Raw genomic sequence first — 14,312 nt, 5'->3', positions numbered from 1 at the left:
GCACGGAAGGAGGGCATGAGACTGCTCAGTGAGGACTGTCACAGCAGCCAGGAGCCAGCATGCCAGAGCATCCAGGGAACACGGCTTCGAGGCGGCAGTGGGAGGAAGTGGAAATGAGAAGATGGGTGATGAGACAGGGGCCAAGAGGCACCAGGTCTCACCGCCCCAGTCCCTGAGCGACATGTGCCTGGGAAACTTGCAGGCCCAGGAGGAGAGAGCAAGGAAACGTCCAGGCTGGGAGAGGTTCAGAGGGCACAGGCAGGAGCCCAGGCAGGGGTGAGAACCCTCCGCATCTCAGCCCTTTACCAGGGCGTCCTCGAGGGCCACCCTCAGAGCAGGGCCCCAGCAGCCCCACCCACGTGGACGCGAATCTGTCCTCAGCACCCCTAGCCCAGCCCAGCCCACAGAAGAGCCGGCAAAGACATGCCTGCTGAGCCGACAGGACAGCAGCATCCAAAACACCCCAGCTGTCGTCACCTGAGCCACCAGGAGGAAAGCATCAAGCATCCGGCCAGGCCAGACACGCGGGCACCTGTGCCCCTGCAGACCCCGCCCCCACCCTCATGGACAGGGCCGGGCTTCTGCAGGGCTCCCAGGGTGCGGACAACACACCCGGAGCCTCTTCCCTCTGACCGACTCCAGGTGCCCTGGATAGCACGCCTTCAGCACGGCGCACGTGCAGAGACCAGGTGAGCAGAGGAACAGGGTCACAGCCCTCCAGGGCGGGGACGGCTGCTGCCCGTGTCAGGGCTGCCACCCAGCCAGGTCAGCTCCTGGTGGAGCGCCGTGCGTGGGCGGCAGGGAAAGACCAGGGTGCCCGAGGCCCAAACCAGTGGCTCTGCCGTGACTAACAGTTCCCCCCGGGAGGGGCGGCAGCAGGCTCAGCAGCGCGCCTTCACTAGAGGCAAGGTTTCCGAAAGGAAAAGAAGTTTATCTCGGAAACCTGAGGCCGAGCTCCAACTAAGAACCGCGCCCTGCTGCCTTGCAGCGCGGGCCGCTCCGAACTCTCACGACTGGCACGGCCACTACGGGCTAAACGTCCCAAAGGGCTTTTCTAACAGCAGATCCTGGGCACGCTGTGAGTTACAAATCTGTTACGTGTTTTCAAGTTCGTTTCTTTATCAGAACATGAAGGTCTGTGGCCCCGCTGGGGACCCGTGAGGGAAAACACGTCCTCCTACGAGCCACCACGGAGTTACAGCGCCCCGGGCGCCGCGTGGAGGGAGCAGGGGGCGCCCACCTGTCTGTACGTGTCCTGGTGGGCGTCGTCGTTCCTGGAGTCGTAGTAGTGCTCCACAAAAGCGAAGTACTCCTTCTGCTTCCTCTGGAGAGTGGCCGGTCTGCGGTCCACGTTGGCGGGAAGGTAGCCCTGGGGGAGGAAGCACGCGGAGCAGGACGTGTGGTCAGAGCTGACGCAGGGAGTCTCCCTGAGAAGGGCGAGCACGTCTTACAGGGCTCGGGGGCACCGGTGGGTGGTGAGGAAGAGGCACAGACCCACACAGGCACGGCGGCGGCACGCAGCCCGGCCCCAGGCTGCGAGGCACCCCCACCCGCCACCGGGTCACACTGACCGGCAGTGCTCACGCTCCCCACCCACCTCCACAAGGCCCCGGGACGAGCCCCGCCCCGCCCCACCCCACCCCGCGCAGAACGCCAAGGTCTTTACGGCCAGGCACACAACCACACGTTTTCTGGCCGCTTCATCAAACTCAGCGTTCCACCTGAAACCCCGCTCTTCTGGTAGTGCAGAACAGGAGTGACTGGCACATGGGAAACCCAGCCGGCTGGTCACAGCTGCCGGGGCCACCAGCAGTTCTCCCTATAAACAGTCCGCACCTGCCTTCGATGGGGCCTGACGTGCGCTTGGAGGAGTCCACACCTGGGAGAGGTGCACACACACCTCTGATAAAGGACATTCCAAAGCGGTAACACTCCTGTGGTAAGTGCCTGAGAGTGTCTGCTGTCCTGCGCCTTGTCAACACTTGGCATTGTCAAACTTCTCCGTTTTAACCATCCTGCAGGGTTCGCAGTGGCATCCGTCAGAAGCAGGTTTGCCTGAGTGTCCCAGAGCACGAACAGGTGTCGCTATGTGTGCTCACCTGGGATGCGCCTGTCCAGGTGCCGTCCTCTCCGCACTGAGCCACACGCCTGTCGTGCGGTCTGCACGGGAGCCCTGCTACACACGCTGTCCTCCCCCTGGCTCCTCTCTCCCTACTGACACGTCTCCCCGCAGACAGGTCTCAGCAGTCCCTAACTTGACCACAGCCCAGGTCACTCACTGTTTGTGCTTAGCCCTCCCCTGCACACCTCACTTTGGAACCCTGATCACACCCTGAGGTCAGCAGCATGCGCTACAGGGGCCGGCCAGATGCAGCCACCGCCCACTCCAGCAGTGAAGCCTTGCTGGGACCCGGCCGCTGTGCGAGGCAGGGGCGGAGCTGGGGGCTGTGAGACCACCCGACTGTGGGAGCCACTGAAGTGGGAGAACACGCTGCCCCCCAGCCCTTGCAGAGAAGGCCTGTCGCCCGGCTGCAGCACACGACGCCCACAGGGACTGTGCGTCTGGGTCATAGCACGGGCAGCCCCAGGTGTGCAGGGCTCAGACACCGGGCGCAGCAGGCACCCGACTGCTCCCCGGGGGCAGTGCCCACGAGTGAAGCACCAGCACAGAGACATGCTGCGCACATGTGAGTCCGCCACCAGTGCCACGCAACCTGCCAGTGGGCGGGCAGCTCTCAGCCCCGCCAGGTCGCCACAGCCAGCTGACACAGCCCACACCCCAGCCCCCACCAGCCGGAGCCCTAGTCCTGAGAAAGACAGGGCCACTGTCCCCAGCCCCTAGCTTCTGCCCAAACGAGGGAAGGCAAGGGTTCCACAGAGCGGAGCCTGACCCGCACCACCGCCCCAGCCCAGGGCCCCTGCGCCGGGCATGGCTGCTCACAGAGCCCTCTCCCTGGGTCCCCCGCCCTGCCCTGCGCAGGGGCATCCAGTTACAGCCGGAACCCATGGAGACACGCCTTCGTCAGGTCAGAGACATGGCGTGTGGGGACCACGGCACTGACCACGCCCGCTGTGACCACCGCACCATCAAGTGCCGTGGTCTCGTGCAGAAGAGCCACCCAAGTTTACTCCTTTCTCTTTGTCCTCGGGGCCAGAGGCACCAGCTGCCTACAGAGAAGGGACAGCTCTGCCCCAGGCCCAAGAGACTGACACAGGGCACACCCAGGAGAGGACGCAGGCTCGGGAACCCAGTGAGGATCGAGGCCGAAGCCCAGCCACAGGGCCTCCTGGGCCCTCACCTGAGGCCCCGCCCTGCTCAGGGGTCCTGGCTCCGTGCACAGAGCCTCAGAGCAAGTCCCACCCTGTGGTCACACAGACACATAAGACACATGCACATGCATACACGCAGTGACACACACATATACACAGAGACACTGAGGACAGGCGTCTGCTGGTGGACACATACGCACTGCCCTCCTTTGCCACATGCGGCCAGAGCCCCAGTGGACACACGAGCCAGATGGCCTGACACCACCCAGGAAATGCTCCAGTGGCTCCCGCCCGGCCGGCCGGCCTCCCCGTCCAGGCCCGCACACCCCCTCCCCACCCCCGGCCCCCTGCTTCCTAAGTCAGGGCCTCTCTCGGAAGTCACGGCTACGGCTCCGTCTGTTGATACCCGCTCCTCTGGACCAGCAGTTTTCCCCCTTTTCCACCTCTCAGCACACGGAAACTAACTACAAAAATTCTGGGGCCCACAGAAGCTTTTCTTTTTGCTGATCTGACAAAGACAGGCATCAATAAATACACTTACACCTACAGCTACTGTTGTGCTGGCTGCTGTCACTGTTTCTCGACCACTTAGGAGAAACGAGGCCAGTGCGCCTGACTCGACAGTCAGGCATCACATGTGTTACAAACCCCGTGGCCCACCGGTGGGAGCCCGCTGCCCGCAGCCTGCTGCTCCACAGAGAGTTTTACGGGAACACAGCTGTGCGCGGCCGTTAAATGGGGAATTGTTCAGGCCACCGGGGCAGAGCTGTGAGCTATGACGACCGAGATGGCGGGGGCCACAGAGCCTGACAAGCTCCCGACTGGCCCCTTCAGATGGGCCTGCCTGTGCCTCCGAGGGCTGGGCCCTCTGTCAGGCCCACAGCCCAAGGGCTGAGGCAGCCTGCCCACGAGCACCCGCCCCATTGGCCCTGCTCCACGGGTCAGCACCCAAGTGACACCGCGTGCCCTTAACGGCTGCTCCCTCCGCAGAATGAGAGCCCCGCAGGGTGCAGGGCACCAGAGCCAAAATCTGTCTTCAAAGAATGACCAAGACTGGAAGACACCGCCCCACACACACAAGGGGTATCGTCCCCTTTCCAACCCTCCCCCCAGGCCCTGATCCAACATCACCACCCTCCACTGTCTTAAACCTGCCATCTGATCCCCTGGTGGTGGCCATGAGGTCCCCCTCCCACAGCAGCTCCCTGTGGCACTCAGGCCTCCTGAGGGCCTGTGACCAGACTCAGGAGGGCGGGCCCTCTAGCCCTGGGCTCTCAGACGCCCGGGTCACCACGCTGTCTCCGAGGAGGGCCCAGCCCTGGGGCCGGGTGCAAAGAGGCCTGGGCGACGCCGGGAAGCATGACCAGTGGTTGGGTTGGGTTGGGATTAGAAGGTGGAGAAGATGCAGGGGGCAGGCAGAGACAGAGCCAATGGCCTGGGGAGGGCCACACAACCTCACAGAGTGCGCAGCACGGCTCACTCGTACCGGGCTGGACATCCCAGGTGAGCGGCGGGCGAGGGGGCGGCACGGTCACGCCGTCCCCAAGCAGCAGGGGGGCCCAGGGAAGCGTGGGGCCACCCCACACTAACCACGGGCAGTGACACCCAAGGGCTCTGAGGGAGCAGCACAGGACGCGGAAATTCTCCGCACTCCCCAAACATCAATGAACCTGCTGACAGACACTCCCCAAGGCAGAGAGTCCCCAGGGAACCAGGCACGGAGCCCCCACACACCCTCCTGATGCTGCCCATCCCTGCGGGAACAGAGGCAAGTCGAGGCCTGCAGATAATTAAGCAAGACTGGAAATTAGGCAAATGAGGCACGTCCAAGGATGCAGTGAACCCTAAATGACAAACCGCAGGACACGTAATTGCCGGAGTAGCGTGCCACACAAACACCGTCACAAATGTCAAACAACGCACGAGCAAGCTCAGCCGGAACCGTCCCGCGGCACAGGCATCGACGCCCTCACCCCGCCCCACGTCCCCGCACAAACTCAGCCCAGGATGCCAGGAAACGGAGAGAAACGTGGCGCCGAACGTCACCCCTCCTTCCAGCCGTCCCCTGCACAGCATGAGTGCTCAACGTGTAACTCGCGTCTGCTCAGCTTCCCACAGCGCTAACAGCGCAAAGTCAGCGCCACGCTGTCGGACTTCCGTGCCCCGTGGCTCCCAGGGTGCCAGGGCCCGGTCACGACTGGGTGCAGGGCCGGGCTCACAGACGAGAGCCAGGCTCCTCATGCCCACGGAGCGCAGTGCTCTCCAGGAACACACCAGGGAGGACAGCGCCTAGCTCCCCAGGTCTTCAAACGGGCTCCCCTTCAAGTGCAGCTTTGGTTGTGTGTCCTGTAAACTGGACAAACGGTGACTTCTTCTCGGTCCTGGGTCCGGCACTGCAGCTCTTGGCCCTGGAAGCACAGTGGGCTGGGACGGAGCGTCCAGCCCCCACCGCTGAGCCCTGGGGCCACATGCTCTCAGGAAGTCATGCCCCCGGACCTGCACCCCAGCTGGGTGGTGTGTGCCCTGCCCTGCCCCGCCCCCATGGAGCCTGAGTCCCCAGCCGGGGCACCCACAGGAGCCTGGGCATCAGTGTTTCCCAAGCTCCTCAGGAGACGTGAGCAGGCACCCAGGTGGAAAAGCACATCTAGAGGGCACCCCAGAGCTGCCACAGGTCCGGCCTGGCCAGCACCGAGCAGAGCCCGTGCCACAGCGCAGTGCCACCCCGAGACTCCAGTCTGCCGAGCGCCCAAGACAGCGGAGTGGGCGCCCACTGGGACCCTCGGTTCAGCGAGTGCCTGGCTGGGAGAGCCCTTCTCTGCGGCCCTGAAGGGGGTCCCTCCCCCACCGTCCTCCGACACAGCCTGTGACGCGGCACCTGCATGGGTCCTGGCGGAGGGCCGTGCCATGGACACAGTGACACGGCGAGTGACGGGCGAGTGACACTCGCCTGAGTGACAGGCGAGTACGGCGCAGCTCTCACCCCCTTCGCTGCCACCTCCCAGCACCCAGCGGTGCCGGAGCCAGAGGAAGCCCTCAGCCCGTCCTGGGTGAATGGATGGGTGGACCACCAAGGGACCTTCCAATGGGCCCAGGCTCTACTCGTGCAGAAACGCAGCCTCGTCACCCCCACCAGTGCTGCGGGAGGCAGCCAAAGCCCAGACCAGGCCCTGAGCCCCGGCCACTCCGGCCCCTGACCCCTCCGGTGGTTGCTGGCCAGAGACCCTGCTTGCCCAACCCCACTGCCCCACGTCCTCCCACACACGACTCTGCCATGCCCTTCGCGATGCCACACAAGCAGCCCACCTTCCCTGAGGCCCGGCCCGAGTGGGCGCCAGTGTGTGCCACCCAGAACCGCGCTCCCGTTCCTGATGCCCTCCCCCGGCCACAGAAGGACGGCTTTGTCATTTACTCACCTGTAAGCCGAGCCAGATCCTCACTGCTTGCCCCTCCCCCGCCACCCACTGCCCCAGACCCTCCCAGCAGCGGCCCCTCCCTACGACCTTGCCTCCCACTTTCTGCACAGCTGCGCCCCCTCGCCCGCAATTCCTGCCCGTGTCCCCTAATTCCCATAGGGACGTCGTCACCCTGTCTCCGGGCCACAGGTCCCTGTGATAGATGAAAGGAACACATGCGCCTGAGGCCACCAGACTGTCCCCTACACTCCCAGGACTCCTGGTGACAGCTGCTGCCCACCGCCACCCTCCCTCCCGTTGACCCAGCAAGGTGGCACCTGGGACATTCCCCTCTGCGCCTCTGTCCCCACGTCAATCCCTGGGCAGGACAAGCAGGATCGGACCCATGACCAGTGGGACCCGCCCACGGAGGCAGCACCCCCCCCACAAACACGAAGCAGCAGTGAGAGCCCGCCTGACACCCTCAGCAGCACTTCCCACACTGCGGTCGGGACAGCTCGCATCGACCTCGGCGGACATCGGGGACCCCGGACCCCTACAGGAGCGCTCGCGGAACAAACGCAAGTACCAGCAGTGGCAGCAGGTCTGGTTTTAACGGCAGGAGAGTATTTAATCGACGAACGCTCACCACACAGAGCTGCATCCGCACTGAGGATCACGAGGTACTGAGCTGCAAATTTATTAACACTCGTTAGCAAGAAAGAGTCTTTTAACTACTGAAGTCAGACCCAATTTAGAGCAAACGGACTTCCCTCCCGACTTGGCTCCAGCGTGACACAGAAGGAAGAGAAGAAGGCTGTCTGTACCAGCTGGGCTTTTTAGGCAGGGCCGTGCCTGCGGCCGGCAGTGAGCCCCCGGCCAGCGCCACCCAGCCCTGCCCAGGGCGCCCCGAGACGGGCGGCTCGGTGCAAGGGCCGAGGAGCCGGACTCCCCCCATCGCAGAAACGGAAGGTTTCACGCCGCGGTCCGTTGCCCTGACGTCAGGACCGAGACGTGACAAAGCAAACACACTCGAGTACGCGCCCATCACTGACCCTCAGAGCTGACAGTCCTCGACGCTGGAACTTCTCCACGCCCCAGGTTGGACAACCTCACGAAGGCTTTCTTAGGACAACGAAGTCGGAGAAAAAGATCACAGCTGCCGCAGCGCACTACACCTCCCGTGCTTGGCCGGCCCTGACAGACCAGGCCTAGAGTGAAGCGGAGGACGGAAACGCCACGCTCCGGCCAGGCCAGACCCGGGCTGCCCCTGCGGGTCCCCTGGAGAGGATGTTGGCAGGCAGCGGGACCAAGTCGACGAGACACTTACTGAGAGGAGCTTCCAGGTAATCGGACGAACCGGCTTAGGGATCCCGGACCAGCTCAACTTCCGCAATTCCTCTGTGGGCCAGAAAAAGACAAGGGAGAGTGGGTTTACCAACAGTGAGCGCCTCCCGCGTGCAGACATCTCCCCCAGGGCTCCGGGGCAGAGAGCCCCACAAATGAACCCAGACGGACCTGAACGGTGAAAATCGCAGACACCGGTGTTCTCAGCATCCGAGAGGAGTTCCCACCCTACCCCAACAGTGCTAAACATTACCTGCTCACCTGTCTGTACCTGCACCCCAAGTGTCCCCAGCACCACCCCGGGGCAGGTGAGGACCGCAGGGGCCGGCTGCCTCCCGTACCTCCGTCCTCAGCCCTCACTCCCTTCTCTCCTTCTCTTCTCTCTCCCCTGAACACCTTTCCCCCAACTGAGCACCTGCACCAGGTCTCTCCCTTCCGTGCCGCCCCACACCCACCACCTCCTGTGTAAGAACACCTGAAGGGGCAGCCCCCCTGGACTGGCCCTACGGGGGGCCGTGTGATAGAGAGGAGCCGGTGTGCACAGTACTGACTGCGGTGGCGTCCACAGTGCACACCAGGGACAGCCGGGCCTTCGGACAGTCTAACTACACGGGCCCCTGCCGCCTGTACAGACACCCACGGGTGGGATGGTCACAGAGGGGCGGGGCTGGCCGAGGACTGAGGGGATGGGGCAGAGCCTCCTGGAGACAGGAGAGGCGAGGGGAAAGGCCCTGAATCCTGTCCGACCTTCCCTGTCTCCTTGAGGGTCCTACTCACATGCCCTGAATGGCTAGAAAATACAACTCAATTTGTAAGAATAGCAACACTCAGCTGATCCTATTGAAACCAAAGCGATTCTTCCTTTCCTTTAAGGTTAGGAATCTGGACCATTCCTTAGGCTCTCCTAGCAGTTCAGAGCTGCTGGTTAACACTAGGGATGGAAGAAACGACCGAAGAGGCGACTTCGGTAATGCAATCAGCAGAGACAAAGCCTGACACGCAACCTCTCTGATCGCTGTGTCTGGGCAAAGCAAGGGGAGAATGCCGGGGCTGCAGCCCCAGCGAGGACTCCCACGTCACAGCAGCACAGAAAACGCCAGGTCCCCCCCAGCTCCCCAGGGACAGCACAGAAGGCGGGGCCTTCACGAACGGACCTCGAGGCCGTGAGTGGTGTGACTCCACATGTGAACACGCGGAGGAGGCAAATCTGCAGGGGCAGAAAGTAGACAGACCCTGGGGCTGGGGAGGGCGGGGCCAGGACTTCCTCCTGAGCGCTGAGGGTCCCTGTGCGGCAGGTCGCACCCTCAAATGGCCAGCCCCTCCGACTAGGGTGTCGCAGAGTCTTGGGTAAGGAATCTCTGGACGCCATGTGTCCCCCCGCTGCCCCTCAGGAAGGTGGGTCTGGGACAGGGGCTCCTGGCTGCGGGGAGCACAATGCCGGGGTACGCGGGTCTCGTCAGGGCTGAGGGCAGTTGTGGGGCTCCGCATAGGATGAGGGGGCAGACTGGAATCTGGAGGCCCAGCCCCAGAGGGTGGCACGGTGGAAGAGCGATGGGAGCCCCCCCAGCCCCCCGGCATCCCCAGCCAGCGCAGGTGGCAGGGCCTGCGGAAGGACGGGAGGCAGGCCGCGAGTGGCCTGGGGCCAGAGGGCTGAGGGCCATCCTGGGACTAGACGCCACGGGGAGCTGCCTCCAGCTGACACCAAGCCTCCACGGAAAAGGCTCCCGGCCGCAAAGCCAGTCACCTGGCATCAGGGGCTGTGGCCCAGAGAACGAAGGCCAGCTCGTGCATGCAGGCGGTCACCGCAGCACTCTGCATGTGCTTCTGAAAAGACGTGACCTAAACGCCTAGTAACAGGGAACTACCTAGATCACTCACATCCATTTTCCACTGACGGGGATGCAGAAGCGCACCCAGAAGGTCTGCGGGGAAACTGGTGCTCCGGAGCCCGCAGCAGGGGAGGCAGAGGGCCACGCGGTGCCCGTCCTCGGCAGCCCGCTGCCGGTTAGTCACTCACAGGCCTAACTGCGCTGCCCTCCGGCCATCGATCCACAGCCGCTGTCGCGTGGCACTCACTCACAGGACAGGCTTCACGCTAAAAATCCAAGCCCTTTCGCACAAATGAGAAGCTTGAGGTTTGCTTCCGTGCTTCCTGGAGGAGGCGCTGAAGACAGACCCTGGCCGCCGCCGATTCCTGCATCGAAATGTACACACACCTGTGCCAGGATTTAGCTCTGCCCCCGGGGGGTGGGGGACAGCAGCACCCTGGGAGAGCAGCACCTGGCAGCAGGTCACTCCATTCCCTAACAATGTCAGCGACAAGACAGGGTCCCTCTGGCACTGCAATGCTCCGATGTCAGCAGGGACAGCCACACAGCGGCCCCTACGAGAGCTTTTTGCCACATCCTCGTGTCTGGCTAGGGCCCTGATGTTGATACCACCCCTTCCGGTTCCCTGTCCCCACGCACTGGCTCACCCCGTCCACAACCCTCACCCTGGAGGAGCCCCTAGACGTCACCCTTGGCTGAAGAAGCCACAGACAAGGAGCTGGACACAGTCCAGAGAAGGCCCGAAGACAGTCTCGTCAGGGACAGGCTCATTCACCCTTAGCTGAGCAGCAGGGTAATTACAAAGGCAAAGCAATGTGGTGCCACAGCCCCTGTGCGTGGTCTCCCACGTAAGTGCCCAGGAGAAGGCTTGAGGGAAAGACCCAGGGATGGTGGCCAGCTGACCATAAGCCCACTGCTGGCCCATGGCCCCCATGGCCCGTCCGACCAGCTTCGTCATGCCAGAGCCTCCACCCCGGGGGAGACTCCCCGGTCCACTGCTGATCCCCGACCAGGTCCAGGGGCCCTGCTCTGGCTCCCCACCTGCGCCCACGCCATTTCCCCATGCTAAGGCACTCACCCCCTCCTTCCCTGGGCACCCATCCCCGCCCCTGCCAGCACAAGCTGTACCTGGGTTCAGTCTGTCTGCACATACCCAGGGCTCCCCAGGCACAGGGAGGCACCCCACACCCCGGCATCACAGCTGCGCGGGCCAGGGGACAAGAGGTAACCAGCAGCAACCCCCCCACCTGTGAAGTGACGAGCACACAGCGCAGGCTCCACGGATTCGAGGGAGCCCAGCCCACGCTCTGTGTAGGCAGGAGCACCCATTCTCCACACTGGGCCAAGGAGACAGCGGGGCGTAACTGGTAACCATGCCAGGACAGCAGGAGCCCGGCCACGCCCAAGCCCTGCGGTGGCACAAGGGGGTGGGCCTCCCAGGTCACTGAGAGCAAGGCACGTGGGTGGGAAGGCACACACAGGGCAAGGAGGAAGAAGGGAGCTGCTGTTGACTGTGATTTAACTGGTGTGGCAGTGTAGTGCTGTCCACTGTGCCAGCAGAGTCTTTCACATTTTAGTACCTATTTCTGTGTATGATTAATAATCAACAGCCCAGATCGGCGGGATCCTGTGTCTGATGCCGCAAAGGCTGAACGAGCAATTAGGAGTCCGATTACAGGGACATTAAATACCGGGGCTCTGATCTCTGTCCTGGGAGCAGCAGGCAGCTGCTCAAGTGGAAGTGAGAGCCGCGTCCGTGTTTGATCCACCTCCTGCCGTCCACAGAGTGTGTCCCTGGGAAGAGGGAGCCAGGAGACGAGCTGGAGCCACTTCAATGGACGGGCAGAGATAATACAGGTCTGAACGGGGCGGGCCCGTCAGAGAGAGAAGAATGGAAGAGAGAACGCAGGGACGTTCTGACAGGACGGGAACGGCTCTGCAACAGCTAGATACAGTCACAGAGAGGCACAGACTTGACAAGGGCCCTGGCTGCACTCTGGGTAAAGGCGATTGGTGCTGCACAACCCAATAGGAAGTGGGACGGGGCAGTCAGAGTGGCAGGGGAAGAGAGGCGCCGCCGCGGCCCCCACGCCCAGGCCCAGGCCAGGCATTTCTCTCCAGGGGAGTCTCTCGCCCTCAGGAGGCAATTCTCAGACCCCTTTTCCAGATGAGGGTGTGAGACCCAGTCCAGGACCTTCCGTCCACACCTCCCACGCTTCAGGAGGAGAAGGTCCCAGGAGACTGACTGCAGCAGGCACCTCCAGACGACGGCCGGGTGTCGGCACCAGGTCTGTCCATCTGTCTGAGCCGGGGCTCAGGGAGCACCCCACCCCCCGCAAGCAGAACCAGGATGCGGCTGCCTCCACGACGCAGACTGACGTGCACACGGGCCAGCGGGCTCTGGCTCTCGGCCTGCCCGGCCCAGTGGGAAGCTCCCACCGTGAGGCCGGCACTGCAGGGGCCGAGCGGCCGCAAGTGCCACTAGAAACCCCAAGAGCTCTTCTGGGCCCTCCACCGCCCTGGGCCCCGTGGGGGAGGGTGGGCCGCCACACAGGTGAGGACAAAGGACATGTTCCAAAGCCCCTCTCACCAAGCAAACGCTTCCTACCCCAAGTGCCTCCCAAGTACTGAGCTCAAATCCCTCTCCAACCGTTCTCCAGCTCCTCCGCTCCAAGGCGGACTGTCACCCGGGCTTGGGGCTCCCCAGGGGGTTTACTGTAGAGGCTCCACCCACACAAAACTACTTTTCCAGCTACGACCCCAGGTGCCACCAGAACAGGCCCTTCGTGTGTGTATGTAAACGTTCATATGTGTAGAACGTTCGCACACGAATGGTTGTATATACGACGTTTACGTACAATGTTTACATTTCAACGTCCATTTGGAACTGAAGCTTCTTCATTCCAAACCCCACTTCCCTCCCTGGGGTGAGGGGGGCACCCCTCTGCAAACCAACAGCCCCACCAAGTTTGGTCGCCTCTCACACAACACGTCGTAAAGGCCTCAGAAGTCGCACCTGGAAACCACGAAGCTCTGACGCTGCCAGCAGGTCTGGCAGGCACGACCTCAGAGCAGAGAGAAAGCCACCACCCCCCCGTCCGAGCACAGCCACATAAGCGCACGGGTGGGGACGCTGACAAAAGGGCGTTCTGAAGAGACCCCGGCCGCACAGCGCCTCCACTAAGCACACCCCGCGCACGAAAACGTCTTTGGGAACAGAAATGGGAACCGACCAAAACCACAAACCAAGCCGAGGACCCGCCAGGGACGTCTGTCGGACACGACCGTATGGGCGTCCAGTCCTCTGCCTGCAGGTCTCCTGGGGCGGCGGCGTCTTCGACGACCCCCCTCACACATGGGACCCAAACATCACAACTGGAGCCACAACACAATGCAGAGTCCTCCACCCCCCGCCGCCCAGGGTCTCCACCATAAGGGAGGGGTCATTACAGAAAGGGTGTCCCAGGCCGGAGGCCACCCACCCTGCACCGTCCATCAAGGTCACTGACTCCCACGGAAGGTGATGCCCCCCCAGCCCCAGGGCTGCAAGGGGCCACACTGACTCCGGGAAGGGGACAGGCTGCCTAAGGGCCTCTCTGTCCGCGGCGTGCTCTTAAAATAGCAGCGGATTTTTTCTGGAACACACACTGAAGTACAGAGAGGTAAAGTGACATGATGTCTGGGATCTGCTTTGAAAAACGACAGCAAAGGAAAGGAAAGCAGGGCCAGCGAGACGGCCGTGGCCGAATGCCAACACACGTGGAGTGGTGGCAGGTACACGGGCTCCGCGGTGTCCACTTTTGCGCGTGTCTGAAATTTTTCATAATGCTGCTCGTCTGGAGCACTCGAGAGGGGAAGGCGGCACAGCCCTGTGACACTGGTGGGTGACGGCCAGCCCCGTCTGGGAAGGTCCCTGAGGAGAAAGCCCCCACCCTCTGCCCAGGCCCTGCCTTGCCCTCACACGCCGGCCCCCAGCCCACCCCCAGTTTAGGAGTGCCCTGTGCAAAGGCCCAGAGCTCAGGCACAGCGGCCGGGGCCCCACGCCTGGTGAGAACCATCCGCAGCAGCACTAGTGCTTGCTGGGCCCCGCTCACTGAAAGTCACAGCAGCTCTGGGATGCTGACTTCGCTGTGAGTGCACACGCCACCACACACCACAGCACACGCGTGCCGTGCACACAGGCGGAGAGGCTCCAGGCGCTCTCCGCCTCCCCGCTCGCCGCGGCGTCCTCTGTGGCAGAGCTGGCTGCCGCACCCCACAGCAGGCTCCGACTCTCGCCCCCGCCAGACGTGCGTCTGAAAAGCATCTCGGCGTCAGCCGCGGCGCCTTCCTTCCCCGAGCCGGCACCCCAACTCTCCTGAGCCCTTGGGGACTCTCTGCCCACCCACCCTGCGGGGGCGGCTGCTGCAGTGTCGCTGCGGCAAGGTGCCTGGTCCTCCGGGAAGTCGCGTCCCTGTCGTCCCCTCCGAGGGCC

General features: G+C 63.2%; 1 protein-coding gene across 1 annotated transcript in view; it reads right to left on the bottom strand.

Annotated features, from left to right (window-relative positions):
• TBC1D22A (TBC1 domain family member 22A) overlaps positions 1–14,312 on the bottom strand; it is a 133,693-nt gene that overhangs the window by 80,966 nt on the left and 38,415 nt on the right. The window contains exons 5-6 of the mRNA XM_024579417.3: positions 7,993–8,063; positions 1,241–1,369 (exon numbers count right to left, since the gene is read on the bottom strand). Coding sequence (XP_024435185.1) covers positions 1,241–1,369; positions 7,993–8,063 — 200 coding nt within the window. The remainder of the gene's footprint in view (positions 1–1,240; positions 1,370–7,992; positions 8,064–14,312) is intronic.

Source organism: Desmodus rotundus, chromosome 3 (genome assembly GCF_022682495.2).
Source record: "Desmodus rotundus isolate HL8 chromosome 3, HLdesRot8A.1, whole genome shotgun sequence".
NCBI lineage: Eukaryota > Metazoa > Chordata > Mammalia > Chiroptera > Phyllostomidae > Desmodus > Desmodus rotundus.
Note: the sequence above shows the minus strand (reverse complement) of the source record. Positions and strands in the feature narration are given on the sequence as shown.